We start from the raw sequence: 20,871 nt of genomic DNA, 5'->3' as shown, positions 1-20,871 counted from the left end.
ATTATTATTATTATTATTATTATTATTATTATTATATCAAAATGCATTCCTGAATTCATAAGACACATGCATGATATACTTAATCCAAAGGAGATTTGGGAATTTCACAAAATTTGACGTTGAATGAAAAACAGCTCAGCCTGATTCTCAGACATGCCCTGAGCGTCTGTGCAATAAACAGCCTGGTGAGTGAGTACAAACACTTCCTCAGACGCAAGGAGGCACAGACATGCAAGGTATAGGTGTACATTCAATAGATACAAAATCATGAGGAAGGGGCTGAAATGTGTAAGTCACAGAGATTTAGACACATGAGCACACAGCTGAGATATTCAACAATAAATGAGAGGAAGTGATTTTAATTAATAAAGGACGAGATGTAAAGAAAAACAAACCCTTATTATTATTATTGATATAAAACCCTTCTTGGAGGGAGTCATAGAGACTGCAAATGTTCGATGAAGCTAAAATGAGATGATTTGATTGAATGATTGTGTGTTATTATTGTTATGCATTATTAAGCTTATCGAAGGTGGGAAAGGCAGCAGGAGAAGCAGGGAGTCCGTCTGATCGAGCAAACTCTGACCATAATGGAATAACAAGCTTCCAGGACGGAGCGAAAGCAGAAATGAAGTAAATATTCAGACTGCAAATCATGCACTCGGATCTCTGCTGCAACAACAACAACAACAACAACTCTGTAACCTTGCCTTGACCTTGTTTCATTTGTCATGCCAATCAGTGCGCAGAAATGACACTGCAACATTGCGCTGACGTGCAGCTTCCCTTCAGCTTCAGTCAAAAAACTATTCACAAAGACGGGTTCGATCATATGCATGGAGGAGTTTAGAGGGTTGTCTCACATCAGCACGGGCGTGACGGCGTTCTTGATGTTTCCATAGGCGGCTCGTCCCAGCAGCTCCCTGAAGCAGCGCTCCGTCAGCTCAACTGGGCTTTCCTTCTCCTTCTCCGACGCCTGCAGCGGAGACGGGGAGCGGCTGGTAGCGAGCGATGCAGGTGAGGAGGCAGAAAAGAGGCAGAGGAGGAAGGGGGGGAGCAGGGAGGAGGCGAGGGAAGGGGAGGGCGAGTCGAGGGAGAGGGGGGGAGAGAGAGGGAGAGAGAGAGAGAGAGAGAGAGAGAGAGGTGCAGACGGACAGAAAGAGAGTGAGAGAATGAGTTGAAATTGAGTCAATAACATCTCCACAAAAGGCTCAATCCTTGACACAAAAACACTCTGCAGGCTTTTGTTCCCTCCTGAGGGGACTTTCCCCTCTGCAGTAAGAACAACGTGACTGTGTGAGGATTCATGTGTGTATACATGTTTGTATTACACATCTGTTTTGAGTGCTGGATATATATATATATATATATATATGTGGCTACATTTCAATGTGTGTCAAAGTGTAGGAAAACTCAGATAGGGTCCTAGCCTTTCTTTGTTCTCATGCATAGTTAAAAACCTCCGCCACAACTCTATCTTGGTCATGACTGGCCTCGGGTGGTCCACCAATGATGACATTATTTATTAACAGCCTAACTCTCTCATCTTCCCTGCTGTGGCCGCTGCTGCTGTGGACGAAACGTGGCTTCCTGCCTGTCAGTGGCTCATTTTTAACTTCAGACAAATCCAAAAAAAGATGGATATTTGATCCAGGACTTGTTCTACTTTGCCTTCAGAAGAGGGAGAACTTAAAAACTTTGAAACCAGGTTCCTATTTGGAGATTTTTCAGGATGTAAATGGTTGTTTTGAAACAGCTGCCAGCCATGAAACAGGCGGCAACTTGAGATCATAAAATGTTTAGTTTTTTTTGCCTCTGATGAAAGGTACAGATTGTTGTTTTAATTCAACACTTCTTGAAAGTGTCCCTAAGAGACTTCTTGGTTAAAGAATACAATGTGGGTGTTTTTTTTATTTATTTATTTTTACATTTCATAGGTAGTCTCACTTAAGTAGAAAGCAGAAAGGTTGAAACATGATTGGCAGTTGGAGTTTGAATCTTGTTGTGTTTGAGGCTCGGCAGAGAGAACAACAATCTGAGCAACGGTGGTAAAAATGTATTTTTGTTGAGGAGTTTTGATGCGGTCGGTTGGCAGCCTGTTCCGTTTTGCAGACAAAGGTGATCTGCTGGAGCTCGTCCAAACTGATAAGAGTCCACACTTCAAAATCTGACAATCACCCTTTTAAAGAGTCACTTTTAATAAGAGCTGCAAAAAAGGAAAACTGAGGTCAGATCTAACTTGCCATAATGTGTCCAACCATCATCACTGACCCGTTTTAGTGCACTGAAAACACCTGCAGCAGACGTCCCTGTAAAGGCACCTTAATAGCCTTTGTCTGCAGTTTTTGTCTAATGATTCGGAGAGTCATTACGACAATGGTAGGAACAAGAAAGTAACAGCATCACCGTCATCTTAAAGACCATTCGGCTACTGCAATCTGGCCTCATGTGCGCTTTCATCAGACGGTTCACAGAGGCCGTTTGTGAGTCACAGGAGGGCATGAAGGAGAATATTTAAGGTGAGGCTCATTTCTTTTAAATCTATTTTGTTGAGGTGATACCTGCAGACAAAAAAAAAAAAAAACATGTTTTGGGAATAAAAAGCCTCTGCAAGCACCTTCACCCCACCGTTACACCAATCAATCAGGCTTGTAGCTCTTTAAAACGGCAAACGGTGAGCAGATATTTAAGTACCTCGAGAAACACAGTTTTGCACGGAGATTGGTGCGTCCTCTGAAGCCGATCGTTAAATGAACATTGTACACGAGCATGGGGATTAATGCAGAGAAATAATGCACCATCTGTGACTTTAATTAGTCTCTGTCCTGACTGCTGTGGGTTTTATGGCTGCTCATGTCTGGCTACACACAGTGAGGGGAGGATTGGAGGACACACAGCAAGGGCAGCGCTCATCGCACACACACGCGCATGCACGCACGCACACACACACACACACACACACACACACTAAGTGGAGGGAAGCTGAGAGGCAAATGTGCTCCTCTGCTGAGTGTCTATCTGCATCTCTGTCCATCTGTCTCCCTCTTATAATAACCTCCACATTTCTATTATTCTACTTTCTATTATCCAGCCTCCGCCCAGTGTTACAGTCTTCCTCTCACTGCTGTCCCACTTTTCCCCCCCTAACCTTCAGATCTCAGCACTGACGTCAAAGTGAATGTCAGTATGTGGAATTCAGCCAAGATAGGGAGGCTTCAGACTCTGCATCTTCCTCTCTCTCTCTGAAAACCTCCAGCTCTCAATGCTTTTATTCACCACTCATTTTATACACTCTCCCGTCATACAACCTCCATTTTTTTTCCCCCTTCTTCACTATCCCCCCTTTTCTCCCCGTGTTTTTGCCGACAGACGCCCGTAAGTGCTGAAGGGCTGTCATAGTGTTCTTTTTGTGATGACAGTGATGATGAATGACAACAGGCACCGGGACAAATATGGCTCAACGCAGGACAAACGCAACACAAGGACTCGGCCACAAAACGACGGCGCTGGGCTGATGTGGCCGAGTCAAAAGTGACCCGTTTAAGGTCGTCAGCTTTCACAGTCTGCATCAACCTTTGGCCTGATGTTTGAGCACTTGACAAGCTGAATTTACTCTGTGATTTTGAATGTCACTGGTTCTTCAACAAAAGCACAAGACAAAATAAAGTGGAAGCCAAAATGCCATCATAACACAACACATCAAACAGGGTACTAATAAGTCCATAAGGCAGATTGTTGACAACATAAAGCTTTCATGCATTACTGATTTGTGTTTGCAGCAGTAATAGAACAATGCCAGAAACGTTGCATACTAAATATACTGGATGAATACAATTTGGATTTTTATCACAGTGGGGAACAACTGGTGCCATATTCACAAAGCTCCCTCGTACTGAAGAGTTGCTCCGAGTGATGGGATTCAGAATATTTCTGGAATCATGATCTTGGTAAAGAGAAGAGCTCCTCAGGTGAAACACTGTAAGGAGCAGTGAGGAGGACTTTTAAGCAGAAATGATTGGATCATGTTTGTGGCAGATTTCTTTAGCAAACTGAACTATGACTGAAAATGACATCAAGATATTTGGCAAGAAGAGAAATGCAATGAGTGATGAAGTGATGGTCTGTTGCAACTGTCAATCAACAGGGTGACCATAAAAAACAATTACAGCGCTGTCACGGCCTCATGTTAATTTCATTTAGATGAAGTACTAACTAACCAGCATGATGAATGAACATGAGTAAATGTCACTTTAAGCATGTGAAGAGGGCACTGCATGAGTCAGTGTTTGATTTCTAAAAAATCCAAGGCTTATAATCTATTCACCTGAGTGTTCACTCATAATAACACGACATATCGTATCGCCCTTCTATGAGCTCCATCAGAGAGAGAACTTAAGCCTATTTGTTTTTTTTGTTCTTTTGAACAACCAATCAAAGCCTTTAAAAAATGTCTCGAATCGAGCAAAAAGATCAACCACACATCTTAAGTTTCTGTCCCTTCCTTAGCTCTGACGAGGTCTCTTCATCATTACTAACCTAAAAATCCTTGCTACAAATATTCAAGCTAGGTTTGGAGCTAAATCTAGCGAAGCTTAGTTGAGCTAAGCTAAAGCAGGGTACACACTGCAAGATAAAATCGGGTCGATTTTGGGCCCTGACTACCCGATGGATCAAAAGATCATCTTGTCAGATTGTCCTGTGGTGTGACAGTGGAGACCATGTCGACACTCTGCTTGTAGGTGAATGAATCGCTCAAGTGTGTGGTGTGCTGAGATGGTCATCTAGTTGCACGACAAGAACTGAACTGTAGATCCGTTATGATTTCTCGCCGTGTGTTGGGGTCTCTCACTTCGCTCTCAGAATGTTTTTGAACACAGGTAAGGCAGAGCAGCAGGGAGAGCTCAATCGTGTGTCGGTCTTGTTCTCTGGAAGTTAACTATCAGTCTTCTTTTTTTTTTTTTTGCAAGAGTGAGGGAAATAAAACAGTAAACTCAACGCAAATGAGTAATGCTCATGAATGCAACATGTGTAAATGTCCAAAAATAAAAAACACCTTCTCTTTATCCTCAAAAGAATATCTATTCATTTTTAAGTGGAGCTGTTTGAGGTCCTTGATGACAATAAGTGTATCAGCCAGAGGAGATTAGCTCAGCCCCTTTACTGAAAAACCAGAGCTGGCCCAGAAGGGCCATTTGTACCACATCATTCATCTCCTTTTCAGAAAAATCAATTTCAACGTCAGTGTGCGCTTTATAAACAAAGTTTTCAGCTCTTTACTTTGCCGTTAGCGAGCCACATCCTGAAAGCAAACAACGATAACGTGTGATGAACAGCGGCAAACCAAACGTAATCAGCGGACATTTTCTTTGTAAACACTCACCTCTCTGTCCGCTCTCCACTCTGGAGGTTGAAAAGCAGCGAGGGGACGATCTTGTCCATGTGCTGAGGGTCCCAGATGTTGGCCTGCAGCTCATCATTCACGGTCTTCCTCACCACACCCTGCAGACCCTTGATACCTGCCATGCGGATCCTTGAAGTAACAGACACAGACATCGTTTGACTGACTCTAAAAATGAAGCGTTATATTTAGAAAATGATGTTTGTGTCTTGTTTTTAATCTGTATCCTTCATTACTTGGCTGCTGACTTTTAATTCTAAAAAAAGATATATATAACGTTGTCCGTTTCCAGCAGAAGGTAACAAGACTTTAAAGGATTTTAGTTTGATAAAAGGAGACATGACAAGCCGCTGCCTTAAAAAAAAGACTCCTTGAAGTTCTCATCAGCAGTGACTAAAAATAAATCTGTCAACTCACTTTGTGCGGATGTCAGGGTCCTCATAGCTGGAGTGGCACATCTCACTGAAGCGGGACACAAAGAAGTCATAGCTGCGATGGTACGAAGGCGTGTCCTCCTCTATGTTGGCAAACTTTACAAACTGAGAAGGGGGGGAAAGGAAATTCAATTAAAGTTTTGTGTCAAAAACTCAAAAACTCCAGAGATTCCTATTAATTAGTCTGACCTCCGACAGCCCATGTTTATTAAATGTTTAATTCAGTGAGATTAAATACTCTTTAATAGACTAAAATCCCAACGGTGAATATTTCCTAAATTAAACTCAGTGACATAACGGCTCGTTATGAGCGACAGTCTCGGGGCTCCCCTACTGAGCCTGGAAATGTCAGCGTATAAACACTCTGACATTTAGCTTCACAACACCCTCCAATTAATGAATTATGATCTGCATTGCTTCAGAATGCAGAAAAAAAAAAAAAAAAAAGGACGACATCTGTCGTGATAATTACACAATAAATAATCAGTTCGTCGAATGCTTATTGAAGTGAATTATAAAGGCAGAGTACGCGTGTGTGGTAACCCATAAAACAACCGACGATAAAAAAAACAACAGCATCTCAAACATGAAAAGACGCCTGTTGTGAATCTATTTCCTGAGTGCAAAATGGATATTTGAAGTGGTGCTGAGATTTAATAAAGTACTCTCAGGCAAATTAAATGAAGTGAAGCCATAAATGCTCTTGTGAAGCTGCGCTGCTAAAATGCTGCAGCAGTTGATACCTGGAAGCTTCCCGATATTACTGCCTGTGCCTTAGGCAGCTTTAAGGCCTCAACGTTTCACATCCGTCTCTGCTGAAAGTGACCCTCTCTCCGATTGAAAGCTTTAAACATGAGAATGAAACCTGAAGTGATGGAGAGCTGAGATTATTTTTCTGTTGGGTGCATCATCCTTCTACCTTAAGTCCTTTTCTACCGCAGAGGCGTCCATATAGGAAGCAAGCTGACAGAAAGACAAACTCAGTCCCTGATGTGTTGAAGAGCTGGTGTGTGTGTGTGTGTGTGTGTGTGTGTGTGTGTGTGTGTGTGTGTGTGTGTGTGTGTGTGTGTATATGTGTGTGTGTGTGTGTGTGTGTGTGTGTGTGTGTGTGTGTGTGTGTGTGTGTTTTAAGAAGGGCTCTGCAGCAAAGAGAGGTTGAGGTCAGGGAAAAGTAGTGCAAGGCAACCTGGCCAAGCTTGAGTCATGTGTCTCTAATCCGCTCCTTTCTCCTCTCCCCCGACACTGATCTGCTTCGAATGAGCCACACTACGAAGAAAAGTTGTTTTCAGGAAAAACACTAAAGCTGTGAGAAAGGAACGGGAGTTTTTTTTCTTTTTCTTTCTCTGTCCTGACATCAACACCACTCCCAGTTCATCTCAAAATGTTCATCTAGCGTAAACATTAAGTGCAAAGCTTTAAATTAGCATATACTGCACAAATCCACAATGACACTGAATTGTGTGTGCGTGTGACTGGATAAGCATATGGCGTTGCATTTGTCCTACATAAACACCCGTGAGAGTGTGCGAGGCAGATTGATGGCGTGAAGATTACGAGCCGGAGGTTGACGTGTCTCTTCAATCTGTGCGGATGAGTGCGGAGCTTTGCAGAGAGTTTGGTGTGCAGCTAATCTGATTTCTTTTATTCGTCCTCTGTTGACCCTCCGCTGAAAGCTGCTCCACACATCAGACGACACTCATCACTCCCACTCCCTCTGCCAAACAATCTGAGCTCAAATATTCCTCAAACTCTGAGTCCGTGTTCCTCTCAAGGTTAACATCTTTTTAATTTGTGCCATCACGTCGGGGGAAGTAAATGGGCTCGGTCAACTTTTGATTGGATAATACCTCTAAATCCACTCAAATGGACAGAATGCGATGCAGCAGAAAAGCTTAGAAACTGAGGCGCATTAGAAAACACATTAGTGACCAAATGTTTGGAAATCCAGCAAAATGTTTGTTTTTTTTTTGTTTTTTTTATAAATAGGGGCCTGAGGTCTCTTTATGATTCTTGTTACCAAAACTGTACAGCCAAGCCAAGTTTGAACTTATTTACTCAGATTTACAGCACACAACTTTTTATTTTGAGCTTCTGAATTAAACCAAAACTGTTAATCCTTTGAAAACTATGTAAATCAAAGTTGCACAAACATTTTAGTGCAGTTTGAAACATGTATTATATACTTTGGGTTTTTTTTTTACTCGCAGCATCACATATATTATAGTTCCCCATTGAGAAGAATGTAATCCAAATGGAGGACTGAAGCCACTCTTTTATTATAAGCAGGGTTTTCTCTGTTTACAAACAACTACTGGACTCTGAAAACTTTATATTTAACTCTTTAAACTCACAGAATGGGTTCCTAGGATCTGCAGGCTGGGTTTGTCTGACTCCAGCAGCTTGCGCACCATCTTCAGGAAACTCTCCACAAACAGGTTGATGCTCTGACAGTGGCAGGCCATCAGCAGCTGGTCCAGGGCTTCCATAGCTATGCACACATACCTGAAGAGGAGGAGGAGGGAGGGAGAAAGACTCTGAAACATCTGGATAGCACTTTATTCTGGTTGGCAAATATGTCTGGAAATATGTCTCTCAATGTGGCCAGTAAAATCAAGGCATTATATTCTGAATCTATGACTGCTCACAGCAAACACAAATCAAAATGTGATCATTCCTGCCAGACAAACTCTGGAGACACGTCGGTTATAGAACAGATTTCAGCAAGACTCTGCCAAGTGTGAATGTAATCTGTACAGCCTGTTTGCATTGGCGAGAAGGCTCCGCAGCGCAACCAAGGCATGAGTCATAAAAGACAACAACTTCTGTGACTTATCAAGTTGGTACAGACCGTACAGAAACATCACATCACAACCTGACCAGCCTGCCTCCCACTCCCGCCTAATGGCTGCTTTAAACCGGCCCACAACACATCGGTTTGGATTATTCAGAGAGATGCTTCCACGATGTAACGAGCACCGTAAACATCATCCAGATACTATATGTCAGAGATCTCTACCTAATAATGAGCCTTATAAAAGCATGGACATAGTCTCAGTGACATCACCTACAGGTTTGTGGTGAAGAGTTAAGCGGCACTTTTCTAATTGCTCATCGTAAGATGGTTGAAATTCTCCAGAGGATTTTTATTTATTAACTTGAATGTCTTAGATTTACTTTAAAGCATTTTGGTTTACTTACTGGGGGAGAGTAAATAACACAAAAATATATTTAAAAAAAACTATTTGTGAGTGCAGAGACTGATTTGATGGCGGGGTTTTTTTTGATGAGTGATGCTCACCCGTATCTGTGTCGGGCCACGTCCCTCGACAGTCTCTCAGACAGGTACGCTCCGATGCGGTCGAGCTTCTCCGGAGCTGACAGGGCGTAAAATGTCAACTTTTCCATGTTGGCCTTCACCAGACCATCCTTAGGGGGGGCGATGGACAAAGATAGGGAGAGAGAAGGGAAACAAAAGAAAAACAGGAAAGTTTTAGGGTTAGGGTTAGAATAATAAGGAGTAATTCAACGGAAATGGAAACCAGTCAGTGTCAGCTCAGAGAGATACAGATGAGGCTGGTATGTTTGCTTAACAAAGAAAGAGCTGGTTAAGACTAACAAAGAAGCTGTTTGCTTCAACCGAGACAAAAAAAACGTCATTTACATTTTAACTGACAGAGTAAATAAGGAACGTCATCTCAGGTTAATATTCAAGCTTCTTATGTTGAAGATAACGCAGTAGTGAGTGCACTGGAGAGCAAACTAAAAGGTGCATGTAGATCACAAAGTTTCAGTCTCCTACTTTCCCCATTTGACCCATTTCAGCCAATCAGAAGGGAGGAAAGAGCTAAAAACACAAGTCCACTGAGATCTAGCACAGCCATGTGTAGAGAATAAGCACAATGTGCAGTTAAAGAAGCAGAAACTGTTGGAGAGGTACACTGAACCCGAAGATTTGATATTTGTTTGTTGGATCCGTTTTGATCTGTTATGAACATTTATTCTCCAAACTGAATCAAAGTTTGCTTCGACTGGTGTGATTGATCCGATCTGTGCCCTGGCACGGTTGGAGGTGTGCTCATGCACAAGCACAGTACACACTGTGGGCGTGAGGTATAATCCCTGACTCCATTATCGAGACATGCAGAAGTCTTATTGCTGTTTGTGAACAAAGTGAGTTCTGTGTTCTTCTATGCGTGGACACCGACTCGACTGCACCTCCCTTTTTAAAACTTTTTTTTCCCCCCTCAGTCCGCCTGTCTTGTAAACCCGCTCCAAACGTTAACACATCCATGTTGTTGTACTAGGACGTTACGTAGAAGGGTGTAACCGTACTCAGTTAGTTCTGGAGCGGTGTGAGTGCGCCCTATATATCTGACGGATCAACAACAGAAGCTGCAGTCTGCGTAGACACGCACAGGATTAGATCAGCACGAAGAAAGAAGTATCGCTTTGTGTTTCCAAGACAGAAAAACTGCTCAACAACCTGCTAAAACCAGATTGACCTCCTGTCAGTAACTCAGCCGAGATAAAAGCAGATTTTTAGATTTAATGTCAGCAGCACAGCAACATTTAACGGCTGTCTTATTTAATTCAAGATTTTCTTTTCCTCACTAATCATAAGCACACACGCTCAACCAAATTTAAAAAAAAAAAAGAGACTTCTCTTATAGTATTTGTTGCTTTCATGCTATGAAAACTGGCCTGTTGTTTTCTCATCACATTATTGGGATGTTTTTGCAGTCAGCACCGGGCGACAGCTCTGCTTGTGTCTGCTTCTCTAAAATGTCTCGTGGCCAGAATCCATTATCGATCGATTGATTGATCCACGGAGGAGGAGGAGGAGGGCTCCTGGCTATAAAATGACACTCTCCCAGTTGAAAAGCTTCTTTTTGTTTTTTGCTCATTAAAGTAAATCAATGTTGTATCTCTGTAGACTCACAGTGCATGCTTCTGTGGAGTGAATAATAAAAAAAAAAAAGAAAAAAGGATGCAACACTTTTTGAAAAATGTTCCCCGTTGAAATAAAGTGCAATAATATCCAGCACAGTTTAAACTATGGGGACATTTGGTGGCATGTGAAGGAGACACACATGGGGTACACAGCCTATTTTTTTGCCCTTGGCACCTATTACCAGGGAAAAGACTGAAAAAAGTAAATGTACACACACACTAGTAAATGACTTTCTTGTTTCCATGCTTCTTGGTACCATTACTTACTGTACCGTATCGTCCATAGCAATAAATAGAAACTGTTTTTGGAGCACTATGAGCAGGTGCCTCAAACACACTTTGGGAAATAAGGTCTGCGTGTACCAGCGTGTCCTGTGGATTACAGATTTGGCCAAAGATCTGACAGGTAAAATGGGTTACTGCAGCAGCACAGAGGCACATACGAAGGTTTCGGCTCTTTCTTCAAACCCCCAATTAATTCTGTGTATGCGTCGTCTGTATCAGATCTGAGAGAAAACAGGAGCACAGATGATGTCTTTGGTTTGACACCGACAGCTTTGAAAGCAGATTTCTAGGTGATAGAGAGTCTGATCATCGCTCTTTATCTTATCACAACACTGACTTTACATTTACTTGCCTGGGCGGTTACCTGCCATGGGAGGTTTAGGATAGGATAGGATATAACTTTATTGATCCCCAATGGGAAAATTCGGGCGTTAGAAAAGTTTCAGGCTACAACTCATTATTTCTCACATCTTACTTTTTTTTTTTTTTTTATGTGCACCCTTTCAGTCCAAACTACAACAAAGAAAATGTTTCATTCTGATGTCACAACAGCCTCATTAACATTTGAATATGGGCTTTTAGCAATATCCACTAAATCATTACAGAAGACAGAGGAATAGATTTTCTAGTATCATGTTTCTCACCTCGGGGTCTTCTGGGAAGATGTTGTCTACCAGCCTCTTGTACCGAGGCCTGAGAGCCCCGCAGCAGCCGCAAACCCCTGACGAAAACAATGGGTGAGGAGAGTGGGGGGGGGGGGGGGGGGGGGAGAAAGAGAGACAGTCAATAAGACATGCCGAGGAAATACAACAGGCAAGCGTGTCTTTTTCTCTTTTTGCTCTTCGCTTAAAATGTCAGAAGAAAACTTTCCTCGAGTAATGTTTCGATTGCAAGTAAGTTCTCAAGGCGTGACGATGCGCACAGTCAACAAAGAGAAAACTTTTATTTTTTAAATGTAGTCAGCCTTGGTGACGTATTTTTAAAAAATCCTATTAAGAACAAGAAACACTTTTTGAAATATAATAAAGTCTAAATTTGCCTCTTGAATGACAGTTTAAGCTGGAGGGCACAGTTCAAAATAATTATCCCACATACAGCAACACTGAGGTAGGAGCAGAAATATGAGTTATAAAAGTAAGGTCATATCCAATATAGATTTTAAAAAGCATACTAAGCTGTAATAGCTGTTAAACTGACAGTTTGTTGGGTAATTCATTAAAGACTGAATAAGCAGGTCTGATTTAAGTTGCACACTTAAAAATAAACATTAATTTGATATGTTATGGAATTTCTGTAACTACTTGATTAAAAGTGCAATGTTCATTCGCTGTTCCTAATGTCAGTCAGACTTGTTACAGTTCAGAAACCGAGGACAGCAGAGTCTCATCGGGTCTTCCTGAGATCTGCAGGGATGTTTGGGAGAACTTGTTGTTCGCTCCAAGCTCTCAGATGTCAAATGACTACACTAGGTGGGTCAATGTGACACGACCCTGATCATGATATTATGTCTTTTTTGAATACATGCAGAGCCTTTGGAAGAGTCCAGCAGTTGTGTTTTAGCGTGACACTGAAGCACAAGTGTGATGTTGAATCCTGTCTCGATGAATGCGCCTTCTCATCTGATGTATGAACTTTCATCAACGTGAGCCATCAGAGTCTCGACAACTAGGAGTTTGGTTGTTTGACTCGCTGGGTTTACAGAGAAGCAAGGTAATATATATGACATAAGAAGACAAAGGACAGACAGACAACGCTCCATCAACATACACAAGGCTTCTTCAAACATCCTGCAGGAGCTCAAAAGTGGCCGAATGCTGCATTGAATTCACTCGTGTCCGAACTGAAGTGATGCCTCCACTCACCACTCAGCCGAAAAACTAGCTCCATTAAGTGATTGGAAATATGTGCCAACATTTACAGAGAGTCTGATGTGGGAAGAGCGTGGTGGAGAAGACAATTACTGTACGGTGAAAACAACGATCCTCACCGATATATGAAACAACCCACATTATCTCCGCAAGTACAAATCAAGACTGAAAACTGCATCGTCCAGAACGGGGATTTTTTGCAGACTTTTTATTTAGAGAGGGAAAGAGAGAGAGAGAGAGAGAGGGAGAGAGGTGGATTCTGATTGGTTGGGGGAATTCAGCAGTGGTGAGTCATGAGGGGAACTTGGGAAAAGAAGAGAAAGAAGGAGAGACAGGATGGAAGGGATAACCCCAAATAAATCCTTTAACCCTTCCTGCAGCTCCGCATAACAATTATCTTCTTCCTGCTCACATCGCACAAAGATGTATGAGTTTGCAGGGTGAGGTGGGGTGGGGTGGGGGGGGTGGGGGGGGGCAAAAGTAGGTCATTGTGCTGTAAGCACTGCAGACAAGTTTAATGAAGACTGAAATGATGTGACACTCGAACAAATGTTATACAAAAACAAAACAATCTGTAAGGGAACAGCTTTTCTTCTGTCCTTCCTCCCTCCTTCCCGATACTCTCCCAAAGGAAAAAACGTTTCATTATTTATTGTTTCATTTCGCTGTTGCACAGATTGCAGCCTTGTTTCCTTGCTTTTTTGCTGAACTGCCCATTCGCCTTACCCTACCTCCCTTTCCATTTAATGAAGTCAACACACAGCAGATTCTCTGGTGAAAAACCAAAAGACACACACTTCATCTTTGTAATGTAACTGCAACCAACATGCCACGTGCCCTTTGATTAACACCGTTTCAACGCTGACTCCACGCCTCCCACAGAGAGCGAGGTGGCCCCAGTCAGGCTATCAAGTTTGATTACATGTCCCAAAAAACAATCACAAAACGTCATTTTCTCGGGCAATCAGCTGCCAAAGTGCCGCTCTCACACAAACGTAAATGGGCAAATTAAGGCTGCACTTTTGTGAGACACATAAACAAGAATCATGCGCCAGCAAAACAAAGTCACAAGTGACAAACAGCCATAAAAATGGAAAGCTGATAAAGATGAGAAATAACTGCACTACACAGACCCCCAAACAAAAGGCCGCAACTTACAATCAGTTCATCTGTCGACAACTCTCTCCATTCATCCTTAAAGCTTCAAGTCGATCCAATCTCAGAAATAAGTCCGTCCAAAATGTACAGATCTTGAGTACTTTCAGAAAGAGTTACAAAAAGGTGGGAAGTTCTGGGAACAACATTTTTGGAGGCACATGGAAAAAAAAAGAAAAGAAAAAAAAGAACTATTTTAAACTTAGGAGCCCCCGGAAGTCACACACACACCCCATGGCCCACTTTGACAGCAGAGATCGACTTCCTGGTTCAAAAAAGGATATTTAGATTTTATTTATCGGCACACACTAAGAGCAAACGTCAAGGTCAAGTCAGAAAAAAGCAGTTAAACGGTAACACTGAAGCATGTGTGAGGTCATTTTTTTGGTCATTTTCCTTCTGTGCTGGCTGACGTGTCTTTGGGAGCAGCAAACGCCGGTCTAAGAAGGAAAAACCCTGCTCAAAGACAGTCCCGAGAATGATTTGGCCTGAACACAACTAAAGTGAGCAAAAACATACAGTACCTACTCAAAACAAAGGAAAAAACGTCGCTGTTCAATCACACTGGTACACTATAGGTACTTTGTTGAATCTTTCCACCAAAGCAGCGAGAATCAAAGAGGCAAACGTTTGTTGAGCAAGCTTTTGGGGATCATTGTACACAAACAGGTACACTATGCAGGAGGAGTTGAGAATGAAAAAAACAAAAAAACAAAACCTCTTGTTGGATGCATCCCGATATTCAACAGCTTTCTGGTTTACAATCGTAGAGCTACACCTGGAAGGACAGCTCTCAGCCCATGCAGGATGTCTTTGAAAAGCCTTTTAGTGAAAGGCATCTTTGTGTGTTTAAACCACTTAAAGGGCCGCCTGTTTCCAAGCCGCTCTCTGCTCTCTTAAACTTGTGTTGAAGTCCACAGCAGGAGCTCAGGCTTATCTCTGAGAGCTGCGTGTCTATTCATAGTGCTCCATCACTTCAAACACTAATGAGACCTCTGCAGCCCTCTTTTACCCTCCCTCTGTCCCTTCCTTCTGCAACCATCCAAACCTCCCCTCCTTTTCCTCATCCTTGCTCTACTGGCTCGGGGGCCTGCGTCTCGGACTCGCCGATGAGTTCATGAAAAAGGAAGCTGCAGGTCCCGTGTGAGGAGAGGAAATAAGGGTGGAGGACTAACGAGTGAGAGGGACACAGGCGGGGAAAAAAAAGAAAAGAACAAGAGACAAAGATGTTAGTGTGACGAGGGAGGTGGACTGTGATGCAGAGTGAGTCACAGATTAGTGCTACTTATTGCATCTTCTCTATCCAGCACAAATCTGTCCTGTCCTCTCTGTCGCCAAAAGAGGGAGGAGATATTTTGGGAAAGAAGAAGAAAGACAAAACACAGCAAAAGTTTCTTTTTTTTTGCCACAAACTGACAAAAATTGTTAACGGTTCAAGAGGTCCACTCATTTATATTCTACTTCCATCGTGCCGAAAAAGGTTCTGCAACACCATGTTTCACTTGGGAATTGCTCCAGCTGCCTCAACAATAAAAAAAAATGCTGTATTGTGTCTTTGGTGTTAGTAATGATGGGTGAGTGTGAAAAAAAAAAAAAAAAAAAAAAAAAAAAAGCAAACTGAGAGCAACCGGGTGGGAGTACAAGAAGAATTTTGATGACAGCGGTGAAAAAGCACACATCAGGGGTCTCACGACATCCACCCACTCTGCATGGCAAGCTGACAACACATTTAGGGGGCTGCACAGCAAAGCTCATGCAGCAACATAAATAAACCCACTCACAAGCATGCTTGTGCACAGACACAGAAGAGCACGAGACAGGGGAACAACAGAATTAGAGGTTGTTGGGAGACACTCCAGAGAAGGCGGACATCTCTGAAGATGCTCTGGACTCGAGTTGTGGAACTTTGGAACATCTCGTTTTATTCTTCAGATGCAAACGCTACACCTACCTGCAAAATGAACACGCACTAGGTGAATCTGTGAACACGTGTACACCTCTGGAAACACCTCAGCCAATCACTGTGCTATTTTAAATCAACAGATTACACTCTCCATTTCCCTCACCATGTTGGCTAAACATTTTCACTTTGGGGTGAGGGAGAAAGAATTAGAGCGACATGCAGAAGTGAGAAAAGCGGGCGCCAAGTTTGGTCGTACCCGTTGTACATCAGATATCATCCTCTAAAACGGGCAGCCCTGATTTACATTTGACCTGCAGCTCTTTTTTCCCCCCGCATATCATTTCACACTCTTTCCTGGTTTTCTACTGGGGCTGCACGATTTCTCCCTGAGTATTTAGGTCACGATACTCTCACACAATTCTTCTCTTTTTTCTTATTTTGTACTAAAAAATGTGTCAACTCAAACAAAAACACGCACGTCTAAAGCCTGGTTAATGAATTAAATGTGTGTTTTGCTTCACGCTGTGAACGTGAAGTGAGCACATAAGTGAAGACAAGATCTTTTTCTGAATGCGCAGCGTCTGGAAATAAGAGCAAGCGAATCGCCATCATTTAAAAAACGACATTGCACGTGTGCACGAATGGAGATTGTGTGTTTTATGCACCCGTATTTCCTGCTCCATTAACTGTCCTATTAAATGAAGGCATCAAAGCACAAACGTATATCTAAAAAAAGAAGTGACAGAAAAGCTTTGAAAGTACCGCTCTGTATACACACTGGAAACCTGCTCAAACAGACATTCAGAGATTATGTAAGTGAATTACAAAAGTGTAATCAATTGCATGGACACACACAAAGAAGTGTGCGTCAAGTAGCCCATTGCTTCTTGCAGTGTCATATCTGCACCTGCTGTCCAAAGCTGCTCTGTTGTACTCACAGTCACGTGACTGACAAGACCGAGTAAATATAGTCCCGAGTCCCTGCACGGAGAATATCAAACACACTTTGGAGATGTGTGCTGCTTGAGTGTTAGTATATCGGAGTGGTCGTGTCTGCAGACATTCAGAGCTCACCTTCATCTGGGGTCAGTCAAAGCATTGGTTTCACAGTCTGCACAAAACAAACACCCAATAGCAATTGCATGCTCATAGGCCTGCACGGAATACATGACACTTCTTAAGATGGTTACAAAGCATGTTGTCCTTCAGGGGTGTCGTTACATAATGGGGGGCGGGGGGTGCACGACAGCAAACTAGGAAGGATGAAACATCTTTAAACGGTTGTTGTCACATTTAAATGCCAAGACACACAGCTGAGTTGGAAACACGGAGAGCGTCAGCAAATAATGAATTATGAGGAAGGCTGATTCAACAGCCGACTGATATGCAGAGAAGCTGCCGCTGGATGAGCTAAAGAGAGGAGGAGAGAGAAGAGGAGAAGAGACTCATCGCATTACGAAAAGCTGACAAGAGAGTACGAAAGATTGTCAGCACTGAGGAGTGCAGAGGATGACGGCTGTTCAAATGTGTTGCATGTAGAAGCACAACTTGAGTCTACCTCCCACTTGTCTTCTGAGGAGCCGTATGCATTCAGTGTCTCGAGGCTATTTACAAACAAACATGGAGTGCACACACCTCGCAGACAGAGGCGCACATTTGACATGTTGTGCGTACAATTCAAAGCACACGTTTGATCCGGTGGGAGTGGTCGCTTTAATGCGGCCAAAATATGGATGAACAGACCCAGCTGCCTTCTATATCTCATGACACAAGGCAGATGCGACACACTAAGAAGCCCAGTCAGACAGGCACTGAAACTAAGCAACGAGGGACTCGAGCCCAAAGCACATATTCTACACAGAAACTAAACGTGCGCATGCCTCTATTTCTATTAGTTCATTAGCCCCTCAAAGCAAAGATTTTTCCATCAATAGACCAAACCCAAAACAAAGATAGCATCATTTTTAATTAGCGCTAATCAATGAACCAAATATCAACATGTCTGAGTAACACCCGAGTAGAAAAAAGACAATCACATCAAAAGGTATTCTTTGCGATCTGAAAATCGAACCGAAAATATCCAAATGACTTTTTTTTTTAAGCAGGGTTTTAAAAATACAAATGTAGATTTCCGCACTGTAAGCTTCACAACGTCTCACAGTTAAACAGTCGGCTAGATGTTAGACGTGCAGAGACGGCTTACATGGTAGATTGTAAAATCTCACAGAAGGTGTGTTAGAAGTTTTAAGACTAAATTACCAAAGAAAAACATCTTCAAAGCAGCTTCTCCATGTTGGTGAATCAAATTCAAGCGAAAAGAATCCTTTCAAGAGTCCATAACGTGAACGTAGGAGATCCAACATGAGTGACAGCAGGCGACTACTACACCAGAGCTGAAAGCAAATGTGTTTGGAGAATGCAGGAAAACTGGCTGAACGCTGCATGTTTGACATAACTAGCATGCATACACAGCCTAAACACACACACACACACACACAAAAACACACAAAAACAGAGTGAGGTTTTTTTTTTTTTTCTTACCGTACATCACTCCTGGTGTTGGAGTCCCTCAGTACAGACGTTTTTGTTTCCTAAGAGCAGCTTCAGTCTCTTAAACAGACGAACTGCTGTGCCGAGAGGCACTGGAAGCAGACACAAATACACACAGTCACACCACTCTCTCTGGCATGGATGCCCGCACGTGTGCTTGGAGCTAAAATGCGCACCGTGATTGGTGCAGAGCCTGGCTTGATGCGATGAATTACACACACACACACTCTCCCTGCTGTGCGGACATGTACGCACGAACAGGCATGTACACACACACGCACGCACAAAAAAAAGGGGGGGGGTGGCTGAGAAAGGGAAGGTATACGTCAGAGAGACGCGTGCTGTGATGACCTTGGATTTTCCCCCCCGTCCGTCTTCTGCAACAGCGCTCCTTCTCGAGGGAGCGCTGCAGCCTTCACACGCGCGCGGCTCACATGCAGACGCACAACACAGCCTTCTTTCTCATCATGTCTCTCAGTGGCGGAGAAGGAAGCAAGGGGGAGTGAGAGCGAATAACACAGAAATGTGCACCAAGGGGATAGAAAGGGAGAAGACCTCCCACCCACGCAATCTCCTCTTGTCCCTCTCTCTCTCTCTCTCTCTCTCTCTCTCCACCCCCTGCCAGCATCACTCTCTCCCTCCTCGCCGTCATTAATCTTCCCTTGCCTGCTGCTTTACTTCCTGACAGTTTGTCTTTCCATGCTTATGCAACTTCCTTCAATAATTTCAAGTCTAAAAGAAAATTCCTCTTTTGTTCCCCCCCTTTCTATGTTTATTAGGGTTAGGCTAGTTTTAATCAGCTACTTTTGTATGCAAATTCATTATTTTTATAATACAAAATATTCACTTGTGAACTTGTATTGTCAAAGGCTGAAAAATAGAAACATCACACTCTCATTTAATTCGCTGTACTGGAAAGTCTTCAAGTACAACCCTGATGTTGCTGCAGCTGTTTGACAACACAGTCATTCTGGCTGACATTTTGAATTATTATTATTATTATATTATTAATATCATTTAATATTCATTTACAGGATACTGCTCTTCACCTGTCAGAACAGAGTGGGGGAAGATATGCAGCATAAGGTTGGAGGTCAGATTCAAACCCACGGCCGCTGAGACAAGGACTATAGCCTCTGTACATGAGGCATGCAGCATCACCACTAAGTAATCCGACGCCGCTACCTGTCACCATTTTTAAAGAATTTTTGGAGACACATCAGATAGTGCCAGCACACATCCATTTTAAAATCATGGTTGTGCATTTTACCTCAAGTGCTTTGTTCAAATTGATTGCACAAGTGGAAGAGGGTGGACTTTATTAAAACTGTTTTTAGGAATTTAAGGTGACAGTTGTGTTCAGCTAAAGTCTAATAATGTGGGACCAAGACATAGCTGTTCTTCTTTGGGTTGGATATACTGACACTATATGATGCTATCATCCACTGATTTTCACAGCAACTGAAAACTCTTTCGTCAGAAAATCCTCCATATATCATTCACTATAAATCTGCTTTTTTACTTGGTTCATTAACAATAGTCTTTTGTGATATCACTGCTTGAACAATCCACAATCAAGCCTTGTGTTCCTCTCTCTGCCATGCCACCAACTCTGTTTGGCACGATCAGCAAAACTCCCAGTGAAGCTAAATTCCTTTTGTTTCTGATAGGGAGACACCTTTCTAATCTAACAAAGTGAATTTGTTAATGTTGTCATGCAAATCTTTAAACAATAAAACTGAATACATTAAAACAGTGCCTCGGTGGATATGCCTCTTGAAATCCACAATGTTCTGCAGAAAACTCGTCAAAGTACCGATCAAAGCTAATTCTCCTTTTGATGATGGATTACTCGAGTGCTTAAGTATTCTCTACAAACTGCGAAATAAGCTGAATCAGTTGTATTGAAGGATATAGCTCACAGACACCTTGTTATTTTTGTATAGAGCATAATTGAACCATAAGGGAGGAAATCAATTTTCCATGAAATAAATCTCAGTGTGAAACAGAGCAGGAGCGAACAGAGAACAGAAAAGATTCTGTTGTCACTTACCCTTGCCAATGCGATGGTCCAGAAGGGTACGACAGTCCAGTGCCAGCCTCTGAGAGGCCGGGACATCGGGCGCAGGCAAGGGCATGGCAGGCAAATATACACACAACAGCCACACACTTAAAGGCAAACTACTCCTTTCAAAAACACAGAAAACCTCAGAACCAAAGCCAAAAAATGTGCAAAACAACGTAAAGAGTCAGCTTTCACCTCTAAATTTCCAAGAACTATTTGGCCAATTTAGCCTTCAAATGACAACCAAAAGGTTCACAATTGAC

The 20,871-nt window shown here is 42.6% G+C and overlaps 1 protein-coding gene across 3 annotated transcripts in view; it reads right to left on the bottom strand.

Annotated features, from left to right (window-relative positions):
* Positions 1–20,871, bottom strand: part of LOC306837748 (protein EFR3 homolog B) — a 31,466-nt gene that overhangs the window by 8,369 nt on the left and 2,226 nt on the right. Inside the window, exons 1-7 of one of the 3 annotated variants that reach the window (XM_079365500.1) lie at positions 20,597–20,797; positions 11,712–11,788; positions 9,131–9,258; positions 8,184–8,334; positions 5,816–5,937; positions 5,381–5,530; positions 864–998 (exon numbers count right to left, since the gene is read on the bottom strand). In XM_079365500.1, coding sequence (XP_079221626.1) covers positions 864–998; positions 5,381–5,530; positions 5,816–5,937; positions 8,184–8,334; positions 9,131–9,258; positions 11,712–11,788; positions 20,597–20,681 — 848 coding nt within the window. In that variant the 5' untranslated portion in view covers positions 20,682–20,797. Of the gene's footprint in view, positions 1–863; positions 999–5,380; positions 5,531–5,815; positions 5,938–8,183; positions 8,335–9,130; positions 9,259–11,711; positions 11,789–18,534; positions 19,359–20,596; positions 20,798–20,871 lie in introns of those variants that run through there. The other 2 variants (XM_079365502.1, XM_079365501.1) reach the window with 2 other exon arrangements.

Source organism: Symphodus melops (assembly GCF_947650265.1).
Source record: "Symphodus melops genome assembly, chromosome: 1".
NCBI lineage: Eukaryota > Metazoa > Chordata > Actinopteri > Labriformes > Labridae > Symphodus > Symphodus melops.
Note: the sequence above shows the minus strand (reverse complement) of the source record. Positions and strands in the feature narration are given on the sequence as shown.